The sequence below is a fragment of the Acartia tonsa genome, chromosome 7, assembly GCF_053477335.1.
Source record: "Acartia tonsa isolate MP-2025a chromosome 7, ASM5347733v1, whole genome shotgun sequence".
NCBI lineage: Eukaryota > Metazoa > Arthropoda > Copepoda > Calanoida > Acartiidae > Acartia > Acartia tonsa.
In genome coordinates, this window is record NC_137266.1 from 7,792,461 (window position 1) to 7,814,862 (window position 22,402).

At 31.0% G+C, this 22,402-nt stretch overlaps 2 protein-coding genes across 6 annotated transcripts in view; one reads left to right on the forward strand and one right to left on the reverse strand.

The window, feature by feature from the left end:
- The window catches only part of LOC145324766 (caspase-3-like), a 233,698-nt gene that overhangs the window by 24,582 nt on the left and 186,714 nt on the right, over nt 1-22,402 (forward strand). The window lies entirely within an intron of this gene.
- The window catches only part of LOC145324131 (uncharacterized), a 42,134-nt gene continuing 19,886 nt past the window's right edge, over nt 155-22,402 (reverse strand). Inside the window, exons 3-13 of the mRNA XM_080166754.1 lie at nt 18,106-18,201; nt 13,932-13,992; nt 10,832-10,949; nt 5,873-6,017; nt 5,412-5,487; nt 2,936-3,099; nt 2,467-2,608; nt 1,975-1,982; nt 1,504-1,654; nt 984-1,124; nt 155-163 (exon numbers count right to left, since the gene is read on the reverse strand). Of these exons, the coding sequence (XP_080022880.1) occupies nt 155-163; nt 984-1,124; nt 1,504-1,654; nt 1,975-1,982; nt 2,467-2,608; nt 2,936-3,099; nt 5,412-5,487; nt 5,873-6,017; nt 10,832-10,949; nt 13,932-13,992; nt 18,106-18,201 (1,111 nt within the window). The remainder of the gene's footprint in view (nt 164-983; nt 1,125-1,503; nt 1,655-1,974; nt 1,983-2,466; nt 2,609-2,935; nt 3,100-5,411; nt 5,488-5,872; nt 6,018-10,831; nt 10,950-13,931; nt 13,993-18,105; nt 18,202-22,402) is intronic.

Consider the following 22,402-nt stretch of genomic DNA (forward strand, 5'->3'; position numbering starts at 1 on the left):
TGCATCGTCCGTTGCATTAAATATAGAAATTAAAATTGAAACTTTTTACTCAAAGTTGCTATTTTGCAATTAAAAATGACACTCTGCAATTTTTTTGCAGCAAAACTTAGCAAAAATTAGAGAATGTATGTGTTTGCGTTAATTTAGAAGCTTTTTAAGGTGCCTATAAAAATAACGGCATACAATACAAATGACTATGATAGACCAAAACACAGACGAAATTACCAATGTCAGGCCTGTAAACATTTATATTGACCAATGGTAGGCCAATATAGCGTAACTTATCATAGGCACTATAAAAAGCTTCGTTAATTTATGACACAATAAAAGTTCTTGATTATTGACAGATAAAAAAAATTACTTAGTAACAAATTAACAAATTCAGTTAATTAATAAATTTTAATATCGGAAACATATTTACTCTTTGATATCTTGTTTTTATTGTGTTTCTTATTAACAATATCATCCTTGTTTTATAATTTTTAATGCCATTTCTAAAATTGTTTTAACACTTTGAAGATTTATAAAAGTACATAAGTTACATTTTTTTTCTTGCATTATAGTTTCTTTGTTTTTATTTATCAAGTGGTATTAGTAGAAATGATATCAAGAAATATAACCACTTGCAAAACCATGTGTGCGCCACTAGTTATAGTTGTAGCTACAAATTAGGGTTAAAATTGATGTAATATAATAAATTTAATTTACGGTTCTGGGGTAACCTTAAGGAAAACTTGAACCGGATTTTATTATACCATATCATATCAATACATTTGGAAACTGGATTTTAAAAAAATCAGCCAATATCAAAAAAAATATCAGCCAATAGCATCGGCAAAATAAACACAGCCGTGTCACAGAAAGCAATAAGCTAGTAGACGAAAAAGGTCCCCACCACTTGATCTAGGTAGTTGTCTGTGATATACGTCTATTCTTATACATTTATTGGAATCATTTATTGGAAAAAATGTATATAAAAATGCCTGAAGTAGACTGACTCCGTCACAGGTGGCCCCCTCGACCAGAACCGGTTTTGTCTGGTCAATCCTGGCTAGCCAGGACAGAGAACAGCTGCATACCAGCTCGGTGCCTCCAAGTCGTAATGACTGGATTTGTGGCGGGATCTAAAAGAATTTATTTTAATTATTATTATTATTAATCAGCAGTTTGACTTCAAAATAGCATTTAGTGTTTGATAATCGTGATTACTTATAATTGCGTGCTACGTCCCTAGAGACCTCTAGGGGCAAATGGGATAAAGTGCGAGGTGATAATTTGACCATCCATTTAAAAGAAAAGGTAAAAACAATTATTTGAGAGAAGAGTTTTTTCCAGAGGAAGATTCCCACGCTCTTATTATGTATAAACCTTCCCATGACCTATACGAGGCTTTCCTTCAAAGGAGAACCATATCATAAGAGCTACTGACCCACAGATATTCTGTTAATTGATATAATGTTGTAATTCGTATTTGTTGAAATGAAAAAGATTAAAAGACAATACCTGTCCAGGATGAAGGTGCCTCCAACTCAACCTTGACAAGTCCAGGACTCGTAGTTTCTCCAGTTTCATGAATATTCCTTCTGGGATGGGGGACAACTTTTTACTGTAATCAATATTTTTGTTGGAATTCTTACATTCAAAATCAGGATCTCTAAAATGCGATTATAGGAAAAAAAACACAATTAAATTTGTAGTACTTTATTATAGAGATGCTTCGCTTGTAGCATTAAAATTTGTTTTTCTATAAATTATTATTCAAAAGTACGTAAATGTCATAGAAATCATCATGACAAGCCCTAGTTATAGAAAAGCTTCCTTTTAAAATCTAATAATTTTAAAAATAATGATAACATTTACATCTCTTATTTTTGAGCGTTATATAAAACAGAAAATAATTCAGCTTGTTAAAGAAAATAGCAGCTTAGGTTATGTAGCTGCGGCTGTCGATCTTTGAATTTAATCAATATGTACCTTTTAATCTAATGTTAAAAAAAACTAAGAAGTATCATTGAACTTTGAGAAAATCGATAATTTTGTTAAGTATGAAGTTTTATTTTTAAAAACTTTTATTTACTTTTGTGACATTTTAACATTATTGATCTTTTAACTGTAAATGTATATTTATTTTGTACCTTTTTAAATTTAAAAGAAAACATTTAGTATATAACCACATACATATTTTTGGAACTTCAAAAATAATTATTAGGTATACAAAAACAGATAAGCAGCATTTAATACTGTAGTTTATAACTAATTTTATAGATTAACTGCGTTGTACATATTGCAATAAAAAAAAATAATATGTGTGAAAAAAATAGACACACATTTTAGTTTTACCTAAAGTGTAGCTTTTCTACATGTATTGTGTATAATTAACAAAGTGCCAAGTTTGATAATCATATTTTTTCAACAAATATTTTTTCTCTCGTTTTTATATAGATAACTTTTTTTTAAAATTCCAACATTCCTATTGGCCAGAGTGAGGTATGTAAGATTTAGGTTTGAGTCCATGCTGTATGGTTTTATACTTTCCAAAACAGGCATGTTGTTTAGATGCAGGTTTTTGAGGGACTCATAGGTTTCTAGACTGTTGGACTCTATTATCCTAAAAATAAAAAAAATAGTAATACTAGCGTTGTTTTAGTTAAAGAAGTTATAAGGAAAATGATTGTGTGTATGTTTTGTTTACCATTGGCTTTTCCTTTCCATACCCCAACCCTCACAATTTATCTATAATAAACTGACAATGACTAACCATCTACAGCTTGAGATCTTGCTGAACCGTTAAAACATTTAGCTTGTGTTTCTCATTGTATATACTTATTGTTTCTTTAGTGGTTTTTAGCTATTTTCCAGGGGTTAAGGACATCCCCCGTTGTTTTCACATTTTAAAAATAGGGTAAATTCTCGGATAAATCAATCAATCACTTACCTAATCATATTACCAGAGAGGAGCAGATCAGTAATCTGAGGGGCCACCTCCAGGTTGGGCACATTGACCAGCTTGTTGTAGCTCACATCAACCTTCTCTATCTCACAGGAGGACAGGGAGGACGGCTCCATCAAGGACAAGAAGTTGTCGGAAATATCCAGCTCCTAGAAGTAGGTTACAAATCATTTATACATTTAGTAATTTTTACAAGAAAATAATTTCATCTGGGTGGGAAGTGACTTTGTATTGTAAATTACACTATAGCTCAAAATTTTATAACCGCGTTTTATTCGTTGGCCTAAATACTTTTATCAAATCGTAATTGGTTTTCTCCAGACTAGTGGTGTCCAAACTTTTCAAGCAACGATTTGAATCTAGAGAAGGGTTAAAAACAATCCTTAAAAATAGAGCATTATTTCCTTATTTAATATAAACAAACATGGATGTATTTTGTAATTTGCTAAAATAATTATAAATATGCATGAAATCAAACAATCAATGGTTTCTTACGCAACAAACAACAGTTAAATTAATAGTATAAATGGCATTGAGTAAATATGAATAATATACCCAGGGATCTAGGGGATAAGACAATAGTCGATAATGATGTACAATGTACATTGTAAATCCCCAAATAATGATACACAAAATTGCCACCTCTGTAGATTACAGTTAGTTTGGAGACTCAACTTAATGAACAAACCAATCAAAATTCATTTAAAGACCCCAATGTTGTTAAGCTAACGAATAAGAAAACATTATAATAATACTTTGGGGACTAGTGAAATAAATAACCAAATATCCCCTCCCTCCCTGTAAATACCACATACTGTTTTATTACAAAATCAAGTTTTCATTTCCAACAGCTCAATTAAGAAAGTGAAAGCGTTCAAAAGAGGGATGTATCAACCACCTGTCCAGTTATGTAGAAAATCAAATTGCTTTAAAAATGTTAACGTTTTAGAAAGATAAGGGATGGATGTATCAAACGAGTTATATAAATAGCAGCTTCGCTACTAAAGTTAGCAAGTCTGATGCAATATGTTTAGAAGTATTTATGGTAAGTGCAACATTTACCAAAGTATTTATCCTCATATATTTACATTACAGTAGACTGGTAAACAATTCTAACATTTACTGGCTACAGATTGTCCATACTACAATGAAATAGGCTTACCCTCATAGTTATGTGCAACATTTTCCAAAGAATTTATCCTCGTACATTTACATTACAATAGACTTGTAAACAATTCGGACATTTACTGGCTAAAAATTGTCCATACTACAATAAAATAGGCTTACCCTCATAGTACAAGTGCAACATTTTCCAAAGAATTTATCCTCGTACATTAACATTACAATAGACCCAGCTCATACCAATAACGAAATTAATTCGGAAGAAAATCACGAAACCTATACGTGTTTTTCAGCTGTCGTTGGGGGGCAACACATCGTAAAATTGACGACCTCTCCATTTGCCCCCCAAATATTATTTTAGATTTATTTTGCTTGTTGGTTATACCTTATTCCTGCAATAGACAGGTCAAAAACTATAGTATTTACTGGATAAAAATTATATTATTTAGTCTTATAATTGCAATAAAAAATAGGCTGAATCAAAATTCAAAGTTTTAATTTTCCTACTTTTATTTTTTATATAAACATTCATTAAAAATGGATAAAAATTGTTAAGTCTACAAGAAAATAGAATGTCTAAAAATTTTAACAAATGTCAATTTATTTATATAAAAAAGGTATCTTAATTATACTCTTTAAAATGTATTACTTAACTTCTGTATCAAGTTATGATATTAATATTTTGTGTCAGGCTAATCAGTAAACAAAATTATGGCATTTCGAGTCAGGCTAATGTGCAATTTTCTAGACTTATAAATGTTGTGCAGATGAAATGAATGGCTGTATTTATATTGTTTCTAAGATTGTTAAACTTTGGAATGTGACAATAGAATTTTCCCCTTATAAGATGACTATCATGGTGTGATTTTGATCTGCTAGAAAGACTCTAGAAATGTCCCAAAATGTCTAGATCAAGTTGGAATACTAATATGATTACATTAAGGTTCAGCAGTTATTTACATTTAATGAAACTTTTATAGCCAACTATCTTGCATTAGTTTTAGTCTAACTAGCGGCTGCGCCCCTAGCATCTAGAAGCTCTGTATTCGAAGTGATAGGATAAACACAAAATTAGCATGAAACCGTAATAAGACTCAATCGGTTAAGAAGATATCGAAATTTTAAGCTAAAAAATTATACTTTCTATACATTTAAAGGAGGTGATAATGGACTGTATAATTGAACTTGTACCCAAAGTTTAATGAGCTTGTTTCGTTGGGTACATTTATTGAATTTTTAATTGATTGTTTGCAAATCACCAATTTTCATTTTTTCAGCCAATAGGGAGTAATTTTGTTAATAATCACTGGGGATGTAAATTTATGTAAACTGTCTTTACCTGTATTTTGGAAGATACAATTGCATTAGCTTCTAGTCTGGAGATTTGATTTTGTGAAAGATTTACTACTCTACACCTATGATATAGACAAATTATAATTTGGCCTGTTCCTTAAGATTTCGCTAACTGCATAGCAAGAGCTCTCTTCTATTTGGTAAGCTGTATACAACTCCCAGGAATGTTTTAGGCTATTCTATTTCTAAATTAAAGTCTTGAGATTCAGGAAAATTACTCTGACTTTATTTGCAACTAACGGATGTTCGTTTATCATTAAAGGTGATAACATACAAAAAAAGTCTAACTATCCCTAGACTTAAATTTGAATATAAACCATCCCATGAACTAAGTAAGGTTTCCTAAAATTGAGAAATCCATCGGTCCAGTGGTTTGTAAATTCTTAAGTAACCAACATACTCTATGTAATGTGTCTTTTTACAAAAATTTATATTCAAGGATGATACCTGGGAAATGTAACAGCCTCCAGCCGCTGTATCTGATTCTTGGACAAGGTGAGTGTGTCCAGAGAGTTGAGGGGGAGGAACACCTGCCCAGATATTAGTTTCAACTCATTCTCACTCATGTCTAATAGACGTAAGGATTCCAGCCCTGAAAAGAAAAGACACTTAAATTATCAATTTAATGTTAGGGATCTATTTGGACTTGTTGACATATTGTTATATGAGATAAAGTAAATGTTAAGTAAAAATACACTTTCTTAAAAATTAAGGTCTTATCCTTAATATTAAAGTGTCACGTTGGTTTTTGATTGTCTGTCTGTATGTACATTAAGATTTCTTAAATCGAGAAGTTTAGTATTATTCCCTGACATATTTGATGCTATTTGTCATGTAGGTATGCGATTTTTTTTATCTTTTAAATGATCAACTTAATACGGAAAAAAGGAACCATCATTCTACTCATTGGATGAACCCCCTAGAGGCTAAGGGTGAAGTTCTGCCCTATATGCTTTAAAATATTAGCTTTTCATATACACATAGTTAGATAACAGGAGTAAGGGGACAATGGGCTGTTTATTACACTAGTCCCTAATTGTTAAAAATAATTTATTATTCGTTCGCATAACAACTTTGGAGCCTCTAGATAAAATTTGATTGGTTGATTCATTAAGTTGAGTGTCCAAACGTTTCAATCAGTAATTTCAATCTAATGAAGATGGATATATGTTTATTATATTGGGGATGTTAATAAATTTGTTGGTCATTGTCTTATCCCTTTAGATCCCTGGTTAGATAAACTTTGTGTTGTGAAAAGTGAAAAGATATAAATAAAAGGAATACAGATTCACAGATTTCAACTTTTCTTTGTGCAAAATATATAAATTTAAATTATAATCAAATCTTGAAGAGATGGAAAAGAGAAAGGGAAAGTGAGTAGGAGAGGAGAGGAGAGAAGGAGATAGAAAGGAAAGAAGAGAGAATAAACAATAGGTAGATAAAAGTATAAAGGCAGAATGAAACGGAAAGAGAAGTACAAAAAAGAGACAAATATAAGTTTGATATATTAGTTAAATAGAAAATGAGAAGGAAATGAGAAAAAGAAGATAGTTGGAAAAAGAAGTATGTGACGAGAACGAAAAAGAATATTTTATCAAGAATGTTCATTAACAGAACATAAATAGAAAATAACGAAATCTTTTTTTCAAAGCGTCTTTTGTAGCAATAACTGACGGACCAAGTAAGTTGTATAATTAAAGGTGTAAAATCTTAATTTTATATTAAATATGTATATAACATCCTAGAATATCAAAAAGAGTGGCTTATATTAATAAAAGATAAACAAAGTGGTAAACAGAGAATGAAAGAGATAGAATGGGAAAGAGAGAGAAAGGGAAAGATAGGAAAAGAAAGAGAGAGTGAACTGAAGATACAACAATAGAAACTAGAATCTAGAAAGTATTCTTCTCATATTCACAAATATTTAATAGTCTAGAGTTTTAGGCACTATGGTATCATAGGCATACAAAGTTAGAGATGGCCCCTACTGAACAGTTATCTTGAATTCTATGTGTGGAGTCTTCATGTCTTAGAATGGGGTATTTTTTTAAATAGGTTAAAAAACATACTAACTTTAAAATACTTTTTGTGTGCTAAAAAAACATCCCTAGCATATTTGTGTTCTTAAATGATTAATAATAATGATATTTCGGTATATTTTTTATGTTCATAAAGCAAATTATTTAAAAATGGGCATCAAGATGACAGTTTTAAAACTCTATACAAAATCTACAATGGAATAGTTATTTCTTGCATCGTATTATAAACGGCTTACCGGGGATATAGAATGTACAATTATAAGATTAAATCCAGTTTTTTAGCCCCGAGGTGCCGAAGGCACGGGCTAAAAAAACTGGTTTTAATCTCATGATTGTACATTTTTATATTCGTGGAAAGCTGGATATAATACGATGCTAGACATAGTTTTTTCGTATGGATGAGAACAGGTTCCTTTCCACCGGATTCGAATGAATACGAGAAATGTGATTATCCATCTTTTTCTAAACATTAATTTTTTTTATTACAAGACCATAGTGAATGGTTATGGACAAAGAGAAGTGCATGGTAACTTCGGGGACACTGGACCGAAAATTACACCGGTACCCAAAGTTGTATAATAACGTTATCTTATTCGTTGGCTTAAAGTATTTGAATAATTTCAAAGAATTTTCATTGGTTTGTTCTAAGCAATCAGTGTTCAAACTTTTCCATCAATAATTTTAATCTGCAGAAGTGATAATTTTTGTCAGTATTAAAAAATTCATCTTACATTGTCTTATCCCTTTGGATACCTGATTAACTTAAAAGTAGAGCACCTTTAGGTTATTCTTCAAATTTTACATAATTGTAAGTAGAATATCAATACTCACATCTTTATATATAACACAAAAGAGAATAAAGTTTTCAATCTGTAATTAGCTATTGGGATATGAGCTGAAAACGCCCCCTGTGGAACCCAATTCCCGTCTCTACTGTGTTAGAAGCAAGAGGTCTAAAAATATGCTAAAGATCTCTTTTATGTTAATAAACAGCTTGAAACTAAACAAAACAAAAAAAACAGAGGGGCCCATATTAGTTTCAAATTTGTTAAGAAGCAAAGCTACCAAATTTTAATTTGCCTATCCGGCACTCCGTCCATAACGCTATGGAAAAATTTGATTTTCTTGGCTGCTACTTGAGATTTCCTGCACCGATAAGCATTCAGAAGTGATTTAATAGTACATCAATTTTTTGGTCATGCTTCAAAAGACATAATTACTACTTCTTTTTTTTTAAGTTTTGTGATTTGTACGATTTATATCCTTGTTAGACCATTTTGACTGTAGGTACTTTTTCTTTTAACGAAAGTTTAACTAAAAATAGCCTGAGCAATGAAAAGATAAGGCTTTTGTGTAATATAATTTAAGCAGCTATACATTTTCAAATTTTCTCTACGGTCGGAAACACAGACAAATATTAGGCAATTTTAATCAATTTTGTTCATGCAATATCTGTGTTTTTTACGAATTTGATTTTAATACCTGGGGATTTGAATTAAACATTTTAATGAAAAAAAAACAACACATAAAAATATATCACGATAATGAATAAAAAAATATGTGGCTGTTTTTTAGTAAAAGCATACCGTTTTTTACTATTTATTTACAGGATACTAAAAATATTGCTTTAAGCTTAACAAAATGCTAATAATAATATGAGGTAAATTGAATTCCAAAAATTTTAGCAAAAAAAAGTAATTTCAATTATACCTGAGGTAAATTCTTTAAAAAAAACTTTTGCCCCACTAAAATTTTAGTGAGGTAAAATTATCCTCTCTATATTTTTAGTTTGCCTCACTGTTTAGTGGGGCAAAAGTTTTATAAGAATTCACCTCAGGATGTAATTGCATTTAATTTATTAAAATCATATAATGTATGTACCTTTCCTATATTTAACTTGTAACACAAGGAATTAGAAACCATTCAAAGTGAAAATTATATAAAATATTTTCCATTCTTTTCTCTAAAGAGAAAGTGTTCAACTTTTAAACTTTGACATAGAAAGATTTTCTTAATAAAACAAGAACAAATACGTTCAGAACTCGCAACGATGAATTATAAAGAAATATGTTATTTTAATCATTGAAATTTGTTACAACCTTAAACTAAATATAATAGCGGAAAAAGGCGGTTGCCCTAATATTAAATTCGAAAAACAATATAATTTATTTGGTTAAAGTGATTGTTATGCTTAATACGCTAGAAATATAGGAACATATAAAAAACATATAAAAAAATCAATGTCGGAAGGGTGAGGGGGGGGGGGGGTGATATCCAAAATTCCTTTTATGGCAAACTACCAACAGCCTTTAAATTTAACCAATAATTTAATTAATTCTTTAAAAATGTATCCTATCCCAAGCTTAAAAATGTTCGGATTAGATAGTGAAAAGAATTTTCTTTTCCTAATTCTTACAAATTATGTGAACCATAAAATTACAGACCTAAAACTTGCTTCCTTTCATAATTATAATTTACTTTTCTCTTCGTTCTTCAAAGTTTATCCTAGGTAACCATAATTGATTTCTATTCTAATAAAAGTTGTTTTCTTAGGTCTTTAAATCAATTTATTTCTAATTCATCTTCATTCATAATTAGTTATTTCATCCAGATAAGACAATGGCCGATAAATTAATGTACATCTTACTTGATGATACACAAAATCATCTCTTCTGTATATTTGAATTAGCGGTTGAAACGTTTGAACACACAATTTAATGAATCAACAAATCAAATTCACTAGATTCCCCTAAGTTGTTAAGCCAACCAATTCGAAAACGTTTTTATAAGAATTTGGGACTGTGTAATAAACAGCCCATTTTGTTCCCCCTCTCTCTGTATTTCATCGATGTACCTTTCAATTTTCCTATTTCACGACCTTTTCCTCTATTACACATTATATATTAGATTAAAACACTAGAGAGGGAAGAGGTTAAATAACTGTATTTCCTTATCGCAATGACCTTATGACGACTCTTAATTGGGTCTCTCAATCAACCAATGGTGTCGGGAATATTAACACAGCCAAGTAGCAGAAAATAATTTGTTAGTAAACGAAAAAGGTCATTTGAATTGGAAGTAGTTATCTGTATATACATATATACTATAGTTCTGTTCATTCTATAATACTATTTTAACTAGAAATATCAAGAGATGAGACAATAGTTGATACGTTGATGTACATTCCCAATGATGATAAACAAAACTATCTCTCTGTAGAATAAAATAATTGGTGAAAACTTTTTGAAGTTGCTATTTTCTATCCGCCAATCATGATTTGATTAATGCAATTTTATCTAACCTCTGCGTGTTATGACCGTTTGCAGTCACTAGAGTGGCGTCTTTACTTTTAAGAGAATTAAATTACCTGCAAAAGCTTGCTCATGAATGGATCTGATAGAGTTTCCCTTGAGGTTCAGGGTCTCCAGGTTGGATAGTCCGGTGAAGGAACCAATAGTAAGCTCCTCTATCTGGTTAAACTCCAACTAAACAAATATTATAATGTGTTTGATCTTAGAGATTAAATTGATGATGGAATCTTTTGAATCAACTACTATGCCACCTCCACGCAATACCGCTTTTATTTTAAGTTTAAAAAACCTTCCTCCCAAACTGGTTTTAACTTTCTCTGAACTATATAGGTTTATTGATTACCGACATCATGTATAATATACCAGTGTCTGCGCCACTATCAACTAGGGCTTACTAAGATCAGAAATTGGCCTAAAACCAACTCGGATCCTATGTAATGTATAGCTTCTAACAAAGAATAAATAAGTTAATTATGTATTATTGGTTTTTTAAGTTTAATACAAAAACAACCTCACTAATTTATATAAAAAGAAAAAATAGTTATAAAGATAACTTTTCCAGAGAACTAAAGTTTAATAAAACAACATAATTTGATTTATGTATTCACAACGTGCATGGAATACAGGGTTAAGACAATGGCAGGCAAATAACAGCTGCGCCATTTTGAAAAGTATTACTTTGCCTTTTAAAGCAATTAAAAATTGTGAAAAGTATATTTATAAAAAATGTCCTAGTCCATTATTTCCCTGTAAAACACAGAAACATAAATTATAAGAAAATTTATTTTAAATAAAAAAAAGTCTAAATTATGTATTTTTAGGGGCAAAGCTACTTAATAAGTCTTTTGTTTGTCTTTTGTAATATTGTCTGCACTAAAGCTTTATGATTTTAGCACTTTTTGTCCTGTAGGTTACAACTAATATTTGAAACGTGTCCAACACTTAAAGAACAAACCAATCAAAATTCATTAAAAGTTCACAAAGTTGTTGAGCTAACTAATAAATTGTTGTAAAACTTTGGGGACTAGTGTAATAAACATTCCAATGTCTTCTCCCTTCCTGTGAGTAACCCCTACCTTAACTAACACCCTTACAAACTAAGGGTGATATAATAATGTACAATATCTATGAACTTTTATCCCCAAATATTGTTGTGTAAGAGATGGTTTACATTAAAGTAATTGCAAACATTAAAGTTAAAACTTATACAGAATATTAGATTTCAAAGTATTCCTTCACTTTCACATGTCATCACATCATTAAAGAAAAGAATAGAGGGGAAAGGGTTTGGGACCCTGTGCCAACTTTTAATTGGGTCTTTGAATATCAGCTTACAGCGTCGGAAATATTAACACAGCTAAAAAAAGCAAAAAACAATTTGCTAGTAGACGATGTCGATGTATGGATATACAGCCATACATATATATTTATTATTATTATTACAGTATTACAACTGTATGATGCTTTAAATTCACGAATGACGAAATAGCAAATAAAAAAAGATTTGAATTAAACAAAAGAAAACAAGGATGGCAACATCCATAAAAGCGAAGCACTGAAACGGTAGGACAAACGGGCATTAACACTTGTATAGTGTCTAAACTGAATCATCAGAATATAAAAGTATAAGAGTCGAAGCAAAATTGTAAGTAAATTTGTTGAAAAACTGCTTGATACAGGATAATGTTTATGGACATACTTACGTTTTAAGGGCTTGATTATAGAGTTGCTTTGCTTATAATATTGATCTTTGTTGTCCCAGGAATCAATATACCAAAAATCAGATCAAACGGATAATTAGATCACATAAAAATTTGTTGTTAAAAAAGTAGAAAAATCAACATGTTTAAAATGGACATACGGACATTCTGGTTATGATTATAGAGTTGCTACGCTTTCTAAATCGTACCTAACTACAACAGGAATCATCATGCAAAGTTTGAAATCAATAGGACAATTCTAACATGCCTAAATTAACGAATAAAAGCTATCTATCTCGGACGGACGGACGTACGGACGGACGTACGGACGGACCTACCCTAATTATAGAAAAGCTTCGCTTTTAAAAATAAGCCATATTGTACATAAGTATTGTAAGTATGAATATATACGGAGGTGAATAAACATCTATTATAAAATCTCAAGAGTTGGATTTTATGTAATATTTAAATTAAGATGGAATTTTAAAGATGTACAGCATTTTGAAAGCGAAGCTTTTCTATAATTAGGGTCGGTCCGTCCGTCTGTCCGTACGTCCGTCCGTCCGAGATAGATAGCTTTTTTTTGTTAATTTAGTCATGTTAGAATTGTCCTATCGAATTCAAACTTTGCATGGTCATTCCTGTAGTAGTTTGGTACGATTTAGAAAGCGTAGCAACTCTATAATCATTACCAGAATGTCCGTACGTCCATTTTAAACATGTTGATTTTTCTACTTATTAAACAACAAATTTTTATGTGATCTAATTATCCGTTTGATCTGATTTTCGGTATAAAGATTCCTGGGACAACAAAGTAAAATATTATATGCGAAGCAACTCTATAATCAAGTCCTAAAAATGTAAGTATGTCTATAAACATTATCCTGTATCAAGCAGATTTTCAACAAATTTAATTACAAATTTTCTTCGACTCTTTTTCTTATATATTCTAATTTTTTAAAATTCTGGTACTATACAAGTGTTAATGTCCGTTTGTCCTACCGTTTCGGTGCTTCGCTTTTATGGATGTTGTCATCCTTGTTTATTTACCTTTTGAATCTGGTAGAAATAGGGGTGAGGTGTAGATTTTTAGGCATATCCACTATTACTACCGGGATTCCCTGTACCCAATATAACCTAACCTAACCTATCACAAATACAAACGAAACACTACACTTTCCCGGTTTTTTACAATTTGTTTCAAAACAAGAGGAGAGGGATGGTTTCATGTGGTCGAATAGTTACTTCGAGGAGAACCACCAAAATACCCAATTAATGAAAGGAGAAATATCATTTTTATATTGAATCAGATTTTGTGAAACTCCTATTATTTTTTGATACTGTAAAGATATATTTTTTTTGGAAGAAATATTAGAATTTACGACTGGACTGACTAACGTACATACTAATGGAATTATAGAGCAGCTCTCGGTGTCAAAATGAAATGAAACATTACCTGTAGATCTCTGAGAACTTGTAGGTTGGCAAATTGATTTTCTCCAAGAGATTGTAATTTACTGAAATATTTACAAAATTACAACATTAAATCAACAGTACACTCCCCTTTGTTAGATACAAGACGTTTTGGGTGTTTTTCTATAAAGTGCCTTGCGAGCATGGAAACCCATATCTGCTAAACTTTTAGGCAATTGCAAATAAAGGAGGGTTATTAGTTTTATTCTTTGTCTAAACACAGCGGGGCTTTAATACCTAAGAAGGCCTGTGGTGTTCTTAACCCTGTTGTGCTTTCAAAAAAAGATAATAAAATGTATAAAACTAGACATAATTAATAGATTTGTTAGCTTAAATAAATTTTTTGTCAGATAATTCTTTAAACTATCAATAAAATTATACTGCTTACATTATTTTTTGTTTAAATACAAGTTTTTTATCATATTGAGTTTTATTAAAATTTTTTTGTCAAATATCTTGATTCAATTGAAGGACAGCGGGCCTATTTTTCTAATTTATGACTGGTGAAACATTTTACTTTTATGACAGATGTTAAAATGGATTAAAGCTCGCTATTTCCACTTAAGGCCATCAGATCAAAATTAAAAAGATAGGTGGAGGAAATTTTCCAAGACCATTTTTTTTAGGGGGGGGGGGGGAAGTACCTTCTTTCTTCTCAGTAAACAGAAGTAACCAAATTGGTAGATCTTTCATCACAAAAACTCTATTTTTTAATGCATCAAAAAAATTATGTAAACCCTTAAACTTAAATCCCACATACTAAACTGAAGATCCTTGAAATATCTTGAATTTTGAACAATATAAACTGATATGTAGCAGGGATTTAAGGGATAAAACAAAGGTCGTCAAATTGATGTACATCCCTAATGATGATATACGTAATCACCCCTTTTGTAGATTACAATTAGTGGTTGAAATGTGTGAATACTTAACTTAATTATACGACCAATACATAATTAATTAAAGTCCTCAGAGTTGTTAAGCCAACAATTAAGAAAACGTTATTGTAAAACTTTGAGGACTAGTATAATAAAAAGCTAAATATCCCCTCCCTTCCTGAATATGTATAGATATACTGCCAGATTTAATCTCAGGTATCTTCCTTAGAGATTCTGTAAATTCAGAAACATGTACATATTTTCGTAAAAAGATACTGACATTTCAAAATAGGATAAGACATGTTTCAGAGGATTTCGTTTAACCCCTAACTTTTCTGACCGCTTCCAGACCTCGATCGATAGACATATCAGATTAACTTAAATTTGAAATTTCGAGTCTCTAAGTAAAAAATTGTGGCCATAGAAGCCATTTAAAGATTGCTGGAGACCGGGAGGACCATACCTTGAACCTCAAAAAGACTTGAACACCTGTGTGTTGTACTATAGTTCAACGCCCACCCTACCCCCCTTCAAACCTATAAGGGCTAAACTATGTAATCTAAATAATAATTTTCATCGCTATACATTTATAGTAACGCTATATTCAAAAGAACAACTTTTAAGAATTTATTCTACAAAATTTTATTCTATATTGTACAAATTTACAACAGATTTTAGTTTGATTTGATGATAAAAGAATATTGAAGTTTTATTAAATGAGGAATGTAAAATATATATATTTTCAAGGATCTAAAGGGATAAGACAATTGCCCTTAGATTGATATAAATCCCCAATGATGTTACACAAAAAAAAACTATCTATAGATTACATTGGTGGTTGAAACGTTTCGACACTCAACTTAATGAACCAACCAATAAAATTCAATGAAAGTTCCCAACGTTGTTAAGCAAATAAATCAGAAAACATTAGTATAATAAAACAGTGTTAATAGTGTTAGATTGTTGTATATTCCAGAAATCAGATGATTAAAAATACAGATTTGTTAATAGCGAAAATGTTTCATAACTAGTGTGCGTCTGTTATTATAACTAGAACAAGAGAAAAGTCCTTATATTGGTAAGTAGCGCAACAATAGCAAAGTTTTCAGGGTACTGTGCAAAGATACTTTAATTGTACGCAATTAAACTGGTACCCAAAGTTGTATTACTACGTAACCTAAGTATCAAAACTTTGGGCACTTCTCTTTGAGTTGTTTTATTCTAACGTAAAAGTGTCCTAACTTTTCAATGATCTATAATTCGAATCTACACAAGGGAGTAACTTTCGTTATCATCATTGGAGAAGTACATTAATATATCATCAATTTTGTTATCCCTTATGAATGATTTTGATGGCTTGGCGAACAGATAAGAGTAAAAAGAGTAATCCTAGTTATATAGTATCTAATAACTCATATTTGTTACACATATTATATTGTAAGCTGTAACTAGGTTACAGGAAGAACTATAATATGAAGAAGTCCCTAGAGTATTGTTGGCTGGGGGATATATGTGGAAAATTTAAGCCGCATCAGTTTTTTTTTGTGGTTTTTGTACATTATGTTTAAATCATTATGAAACAAGGGTGCTTTATAGTCAAAGGGGTAAACTAAAGAAACTTATGTTAGGAATGAGTTAAAAAGTTTATATCATATATTTAATTCAAACCCCTGCATTCCTGTTATCTTATCCCAATTAAGCAATTGATATAATTCCATTTTCGGCGTTTTTATAATGCATTTTTGGCCACGACTTGAACCTATCAACTACACTAGAACCAAAGTTTGCCTAGAACTACTCTTTTCTAATCCTTATAATGAAGTAAAAAGATCTTTATCTGTTACAGTGTTACAGGGTAGCTTCTCATAGGTCCTAAGAAGGTTTATATCAATTTTGGGAAGGGTACTACCGACCTCTAAAGAGAAATCATCCCTAGAAAAAAATGACCCTCTCAAAATATACTTTTACTCTTCCCTTTTAAAACTACATTTGAAAGTTGTGGGGGTGACTCCCCCGTTCTCCCAGGAAACGTAGCCATTAGTTCAAAAAAGTGTACAAGTCCCGAAAAAAACGAACGTTTGTCATTTATTTGAACCCAGACACAATTTTAAAAGGTTGTAAAGTGAGACAGGGTCTATTTTACGAATATACCCCAATAATACCATTGTAAAGTGAGACAGGGTCTGTTTTACGAATATACCCCAATAATACCATTGTAAAGTGAGACAGGGTCTATTTTACGAATATACCCCAATAATACCATTGTAAAGTAAGCCAGGTCTATTTTACGAATATAGCACAATTATACCATTGTAAATTATATGATAAATGTTCTAATAGGAAAGAAATTTGCTACTTTTCATTATATTTGGGGAGCAAGGGGAGAGATATTTTATAGTTCATTGACCTATCAGTGATTAAACCTAATCATGTAAATTTTAAGAATGTATGTTAACTGCTTTGGTAAAGTCTAACTAACACAAAATTACGATAAACAGATAAATGAAAATCAGCATTCAGCATTATAGTTTAACAATTAAGTACACTATTTTGAAATTAATTGTAAAGCTTATGTCCCCTTTTATTTCTCCTAAAAACAGATATTCTCTATCTGAACCTTTGAAAGTTTTTATGGTGAAAAATTGTAGCTAATACAGATGTTGAAATTGGATCATATTTCAAGATAAGAAACTTCTTTCAAAATTTCAGCTTAGTCACTCACGTACATTTTTATCAGTTTTAAAATTCTTTAAATTAGATAAGATATCACTAACTTTTTTCTTCAATATTTTTCATTAAAATAATATTTATGATGGAGTGTTCAGTAAAATAATAATCAAGGCTTGTAGCTATCTATTACTATAATGCTACAGCTAAAGATTATTTAAAAGAAAGCAGCTCGTAGCTGTTAGGGCGAATCGAAACATACAGGGACAAACTAAAACTGAATAACACGCCCTTGGCCCCCTTAAGAAACTTTTATGCGACAATAGCATCATAGAACAAGGCTTAAATAATGTGGCGGCCTAAAAGCATTGCTATTACTTTATATTTCTTGCTAAGCGATTAAGTAAATTATGAAGTTGCTGAAGCTTTTAGTGCCTAACAAAAAATAACGTCATACAATACAAATGACTAATGAAAGGCAAGTTTAAATTGTAATTGACCAATGGTAAAATGTATTCTGGCCGATCATTGGTCATTTGTATTGTATGACATCATTTTTATTAGGCACCATAAGCTGCTTCGAAGTAGCTACATTGCAAACAGAATTTTTACCTGAATGAAATATTAAGATGTACAAGATGGGTGTAGAAGTCTAAACCATGATCCAGCCTTCCAATACCAGTTTCCGACAGATCCAGCGACAATATCCTGAATATAAATAATGATTATTCATTTTTTTAAGCAAAGATACTCTACATGGCTGTATGCTAGTTGGTCTGTAAGTTTTATTCTAAGCATGAAATTCAAATAGTTTTTGAAAGATTCATCCTTTATCCAAACTTAGATAACTACTGAAGCTAATGAATTTTAAATTTTAGAGAAGAATCACATAGGTCTTTTGATTGTTTTTGGTTGTTTTTTAATAATTAAGTCTTGGAATGGATTATTACTATTTTTTTTGCCTTTCCCTCCCCCTCCATCACAAAGCCCCTAGATGCTAGATTTTTGTCATTCTATATTCATTTATTTCTAATACTGGGTAAACTAAAATAATTTAAGCATATATATTTTTTGTTTACTAATTTTTTTATATTTAGTTTGAGATTTATGTTGATATTAAATTACACTTGATTAGTCTTGGCAACAGCTTTTAACAAATATTTAACATACACAGGCATAAGAAGATACTTAGAAAAGCATAAATATGATTTTTTTTCTGTCTATATGACTCAGAGGGAGGGTACAATGGGCTGTTTATTACACTAGTTCCCAAAATTTTATTATAACGTTTTCTTATTTGTTAGCACATCAACTTTGGGGACTCTGGCGTTGCTACAAAAGACCAACTCTACATAAGACCAACGCCTACAAAAGACCAACTCTACAAAAGACCAACGCCTACAAAAGACCAACTCTACAAAAGACCAACGCCTACAAAAGACCAACGCCTACAAAAGACCAACACCTACATAAGACCAACAACTACAAAAGGGTCATTTTTTTAAAAGCAAGGTTGTATCGGGTTCGAAACTATTCCGTTACATAGCAAACACAGACTTTGGACAAACTGTCGGACGGAATTTTAAAATTCAGCCTGTGGACAAAGTTATTCAAGAAAGAAATTTCGGTTTTGAATTTTGTCCTTGTGTTTTAATCGCCATATTGGATATCATTAAAATTGGAAGATTTTTTCTTTAAAATTTAGAAGATTTTCAAGCCATTATTTGATTACATTGATACAAAAAAATAATTACAATTTTTTTCTTGTAATTGTGTCGCTTAAAATCTATTAAAAGCATACATTATATTTATTAATTTGATAAATACAAATATGATGCTACACCAGTTGCAGCTATAGACCTTCCAGCTCTACGATTTTTTGTAGTCGTTGGTCTTTTGTAGGCATTGGTCTTTTGTAGGGTTGGTCTTTTGTAGGCGTTGGTCTTTTGTAGAACCAATTAGTTGGTCTTTTGTAGGCGTTGGTCTTTTGTAGAGTTGGTCTTTTGTAGCAACGCCGGGACTCTTACTGAATTTGATTGATTGGTTCATTAAGTTGAGTGTCTTTCTTTTGTAATCCAAAAACGAGGTATTTTTGTGTATTATCATTGGGGTTGTACATCAGTTTATCGACCATTGTCTTATCCCTTTAGATAACTGGTATGACTTAAACGAATGTACTTGCTTGGCTGATTTAAAGATTAAATTAGAGTCCAAAATAAAATGTCGGTTTCTATATAAATATATAAAACCACCCTATTATTTATTTCCCATTTTTTGTGAATTTTTATAAATTCAATAGATGTATTTTTAGATTTACAGATTTACGGATTCCTTCATTACAAATTGAGAGCAAACATCATGAAAAAGAATTTGAAATTGATATTTGCAAGTCTAGAGAAGGATTTAAAGGGAATTAGTCAGGGTGTGCTTTCACTCCCACATATGGTCGTATAATAACACAATCTTATATAAAAGTAACAGGATGGCTGTCTATTTTTGTATGAGTATCAAAAGATCTTCTTTTAGATTTGAAGAAGGTTTTAACTATTTTCTGGGCGGTTTGCTCCACATGCCAGCTTAAAATAGAGTTTAAAAGACCCTCTTTCTCCATTTCCTTTTTTAGACCAAAGATAAAAGTGTCCAATCTCATTAAAGTGCCCCTAGAGGCATATAAGTACACAGTGCTAGAAAAAAACGATTTTTAAGTTAGAGGTAGATGATCTGTTGAAACTATATGTTGTCTTGATAATGTTAATGTGATAGCACACCAAATTAGAAAGACTTTTTTTCGGATGGGGGAGAGGGAGGTGGAGTGTAATAGATTTTATCATATATTTAAAATGTTGATATGCATGTTAAAAAGTTGAATTATACATATATGAATGCTCATATACACAACAGACAAAAAGATATTTGTTTGATATTTTAGATTCAAAAATGCAAATATTTATTTAAGTATTTTAGTATGAATTTCTATTAGTTAGATTGGATAGAATAAAGTTTTAAGAGAACATTAAGTCTGAATGAAAACTAATTAATTTGAGATGTAATATATTTTCTATTTAAATACTTTTTCTTTAAAAAAAACTGAAATGAATACATAGAAGTATAACTACAAAAAAAACAAGGATGACAACATCCATAAAAGCGAAGCACTGAAACGGTAGGACAAACGGACTGAATAATCATAATATAAATGTATGAGAGTCGAAGCAAAATTGTAAGTAAAATTGTTGAAAAACTGCTTGATACAGAATAATGTTTATGGACATACTTACATTTTTAGGACTTGATTATAGAGTTGCTTCGGTAATAATGATGTACTTTGTTGTCCCAGGAATCAGTATAGCAAAAATCAGATCAATCGGATTATTAGATCACATAAAAATTTGTTGCTAAAAAAGTAAAAAAAATCAACATGTTTAAAATGGACGTACGGACATTCTGGTAATGATTATAGAGTTGCTACGCTTTTTAAATCATACCTAAATACTACAGGAATCACCACGCAAAGTTTAAAATCAATAGGACAATAAATACATAAAAGTATAACTAGAGAAAACAAATATTCTATCTTTGCACCTTTTCTATAATATGGGTATTTAGGTCTATCTGACAGAATTTAGTCTCTGTGTAGATTAATGAGTTTTGTGTTACTTAGAAAAAATATTTTTCCTTTTCTTATCCTTCACACTATCATTGTCTTATTTCTACCATTTTCCTTATCCCATTTCCCCTATACAAAAATAAGTATCTTTGCATTAAAGTAGATATTTTAAGTAAGCATTTAAGCTAAATTATTGTCTTTGAAAAGATAAATTAGCTTTATTGAAGTACTTTGTATATGAATTATTACTATTCCGATCCATGAGGGGATTTCCGAAAATATACTAAACCTAACCTAAACTTATATATTAATAATATACTATAACTACAATGTATCATATGATATGATCCTGGATAACTGTCTAATGACTGTATTAAATGTGGGATGCTATATATTGATCCCAGTCTGGTTTTGGGCTATTATTCCACAACCATCCTTCCCTATCCAATTAAGTTATAGAGAATTTACTAAACTATTTTTTTACTTTTTCTTTTAAAATCTAAATAACCCAAAAATAGGTTGATCAAACCTCTTAGGGCAAAGCCCCTAGAGGCTAGAGGCGAAGTCACTAGTGGGTACCATAAAGAGCTTCAAAAGGGTCTATTTTAGCTGGTATTGTCCATAAACCGTTTCATGTTGTAATGGAACAACACCACATAAAGTTGTGGACCATAGATATCAAATATGGTAATCCTCCTTTATATTATCCTATTCTTCTTCCTTTCTTTCTTTTCCTCAGGGAGTCAGGGATAGGAGAATATGGTAATCCTGCTTTATATTATCCTATTCTTCTTCCTTTCTTCCTTTTCCTCAGGGAGTCAGGGATAGGAGAATATGGTAATCCTCCTTTATGTTATCCTATTCTTCTTCCTTCCTTCCTTTTCCTCAGGGAATCAGGGATAGGAGAATATGGTAATCCTCCTCCTATATATTATCCTATTCTTCTTCCTTCCTTCCTTTTCCTCAGGGATTTAGAGATAGGAGAATATGGTAATCCTCCTTTATATTATCCTATTCTTCTTCCTACCTTCCTTTTCTTCAGAGAGTCAGGGATAGGAGAATATGGTAATCATTCTTTATATTATCCTGATATTCTTCCTTTCTTCCTTTTCCTCAGGGAGTCAGGGATAGGAGAATATGGTAATCATGCTTTATATTATTCTATTCTTCTTCCTACCTTCCTTTTCCTCAGGGAGTCAGGGATAGGAGAATATGGTAATCCTGCTTTATATTATCCTATTCTTCTTCCTTCCTTCCTTTTCCTCGGGGAGTCAGGGATAGGAGAGTATGGTAATCCAGCTT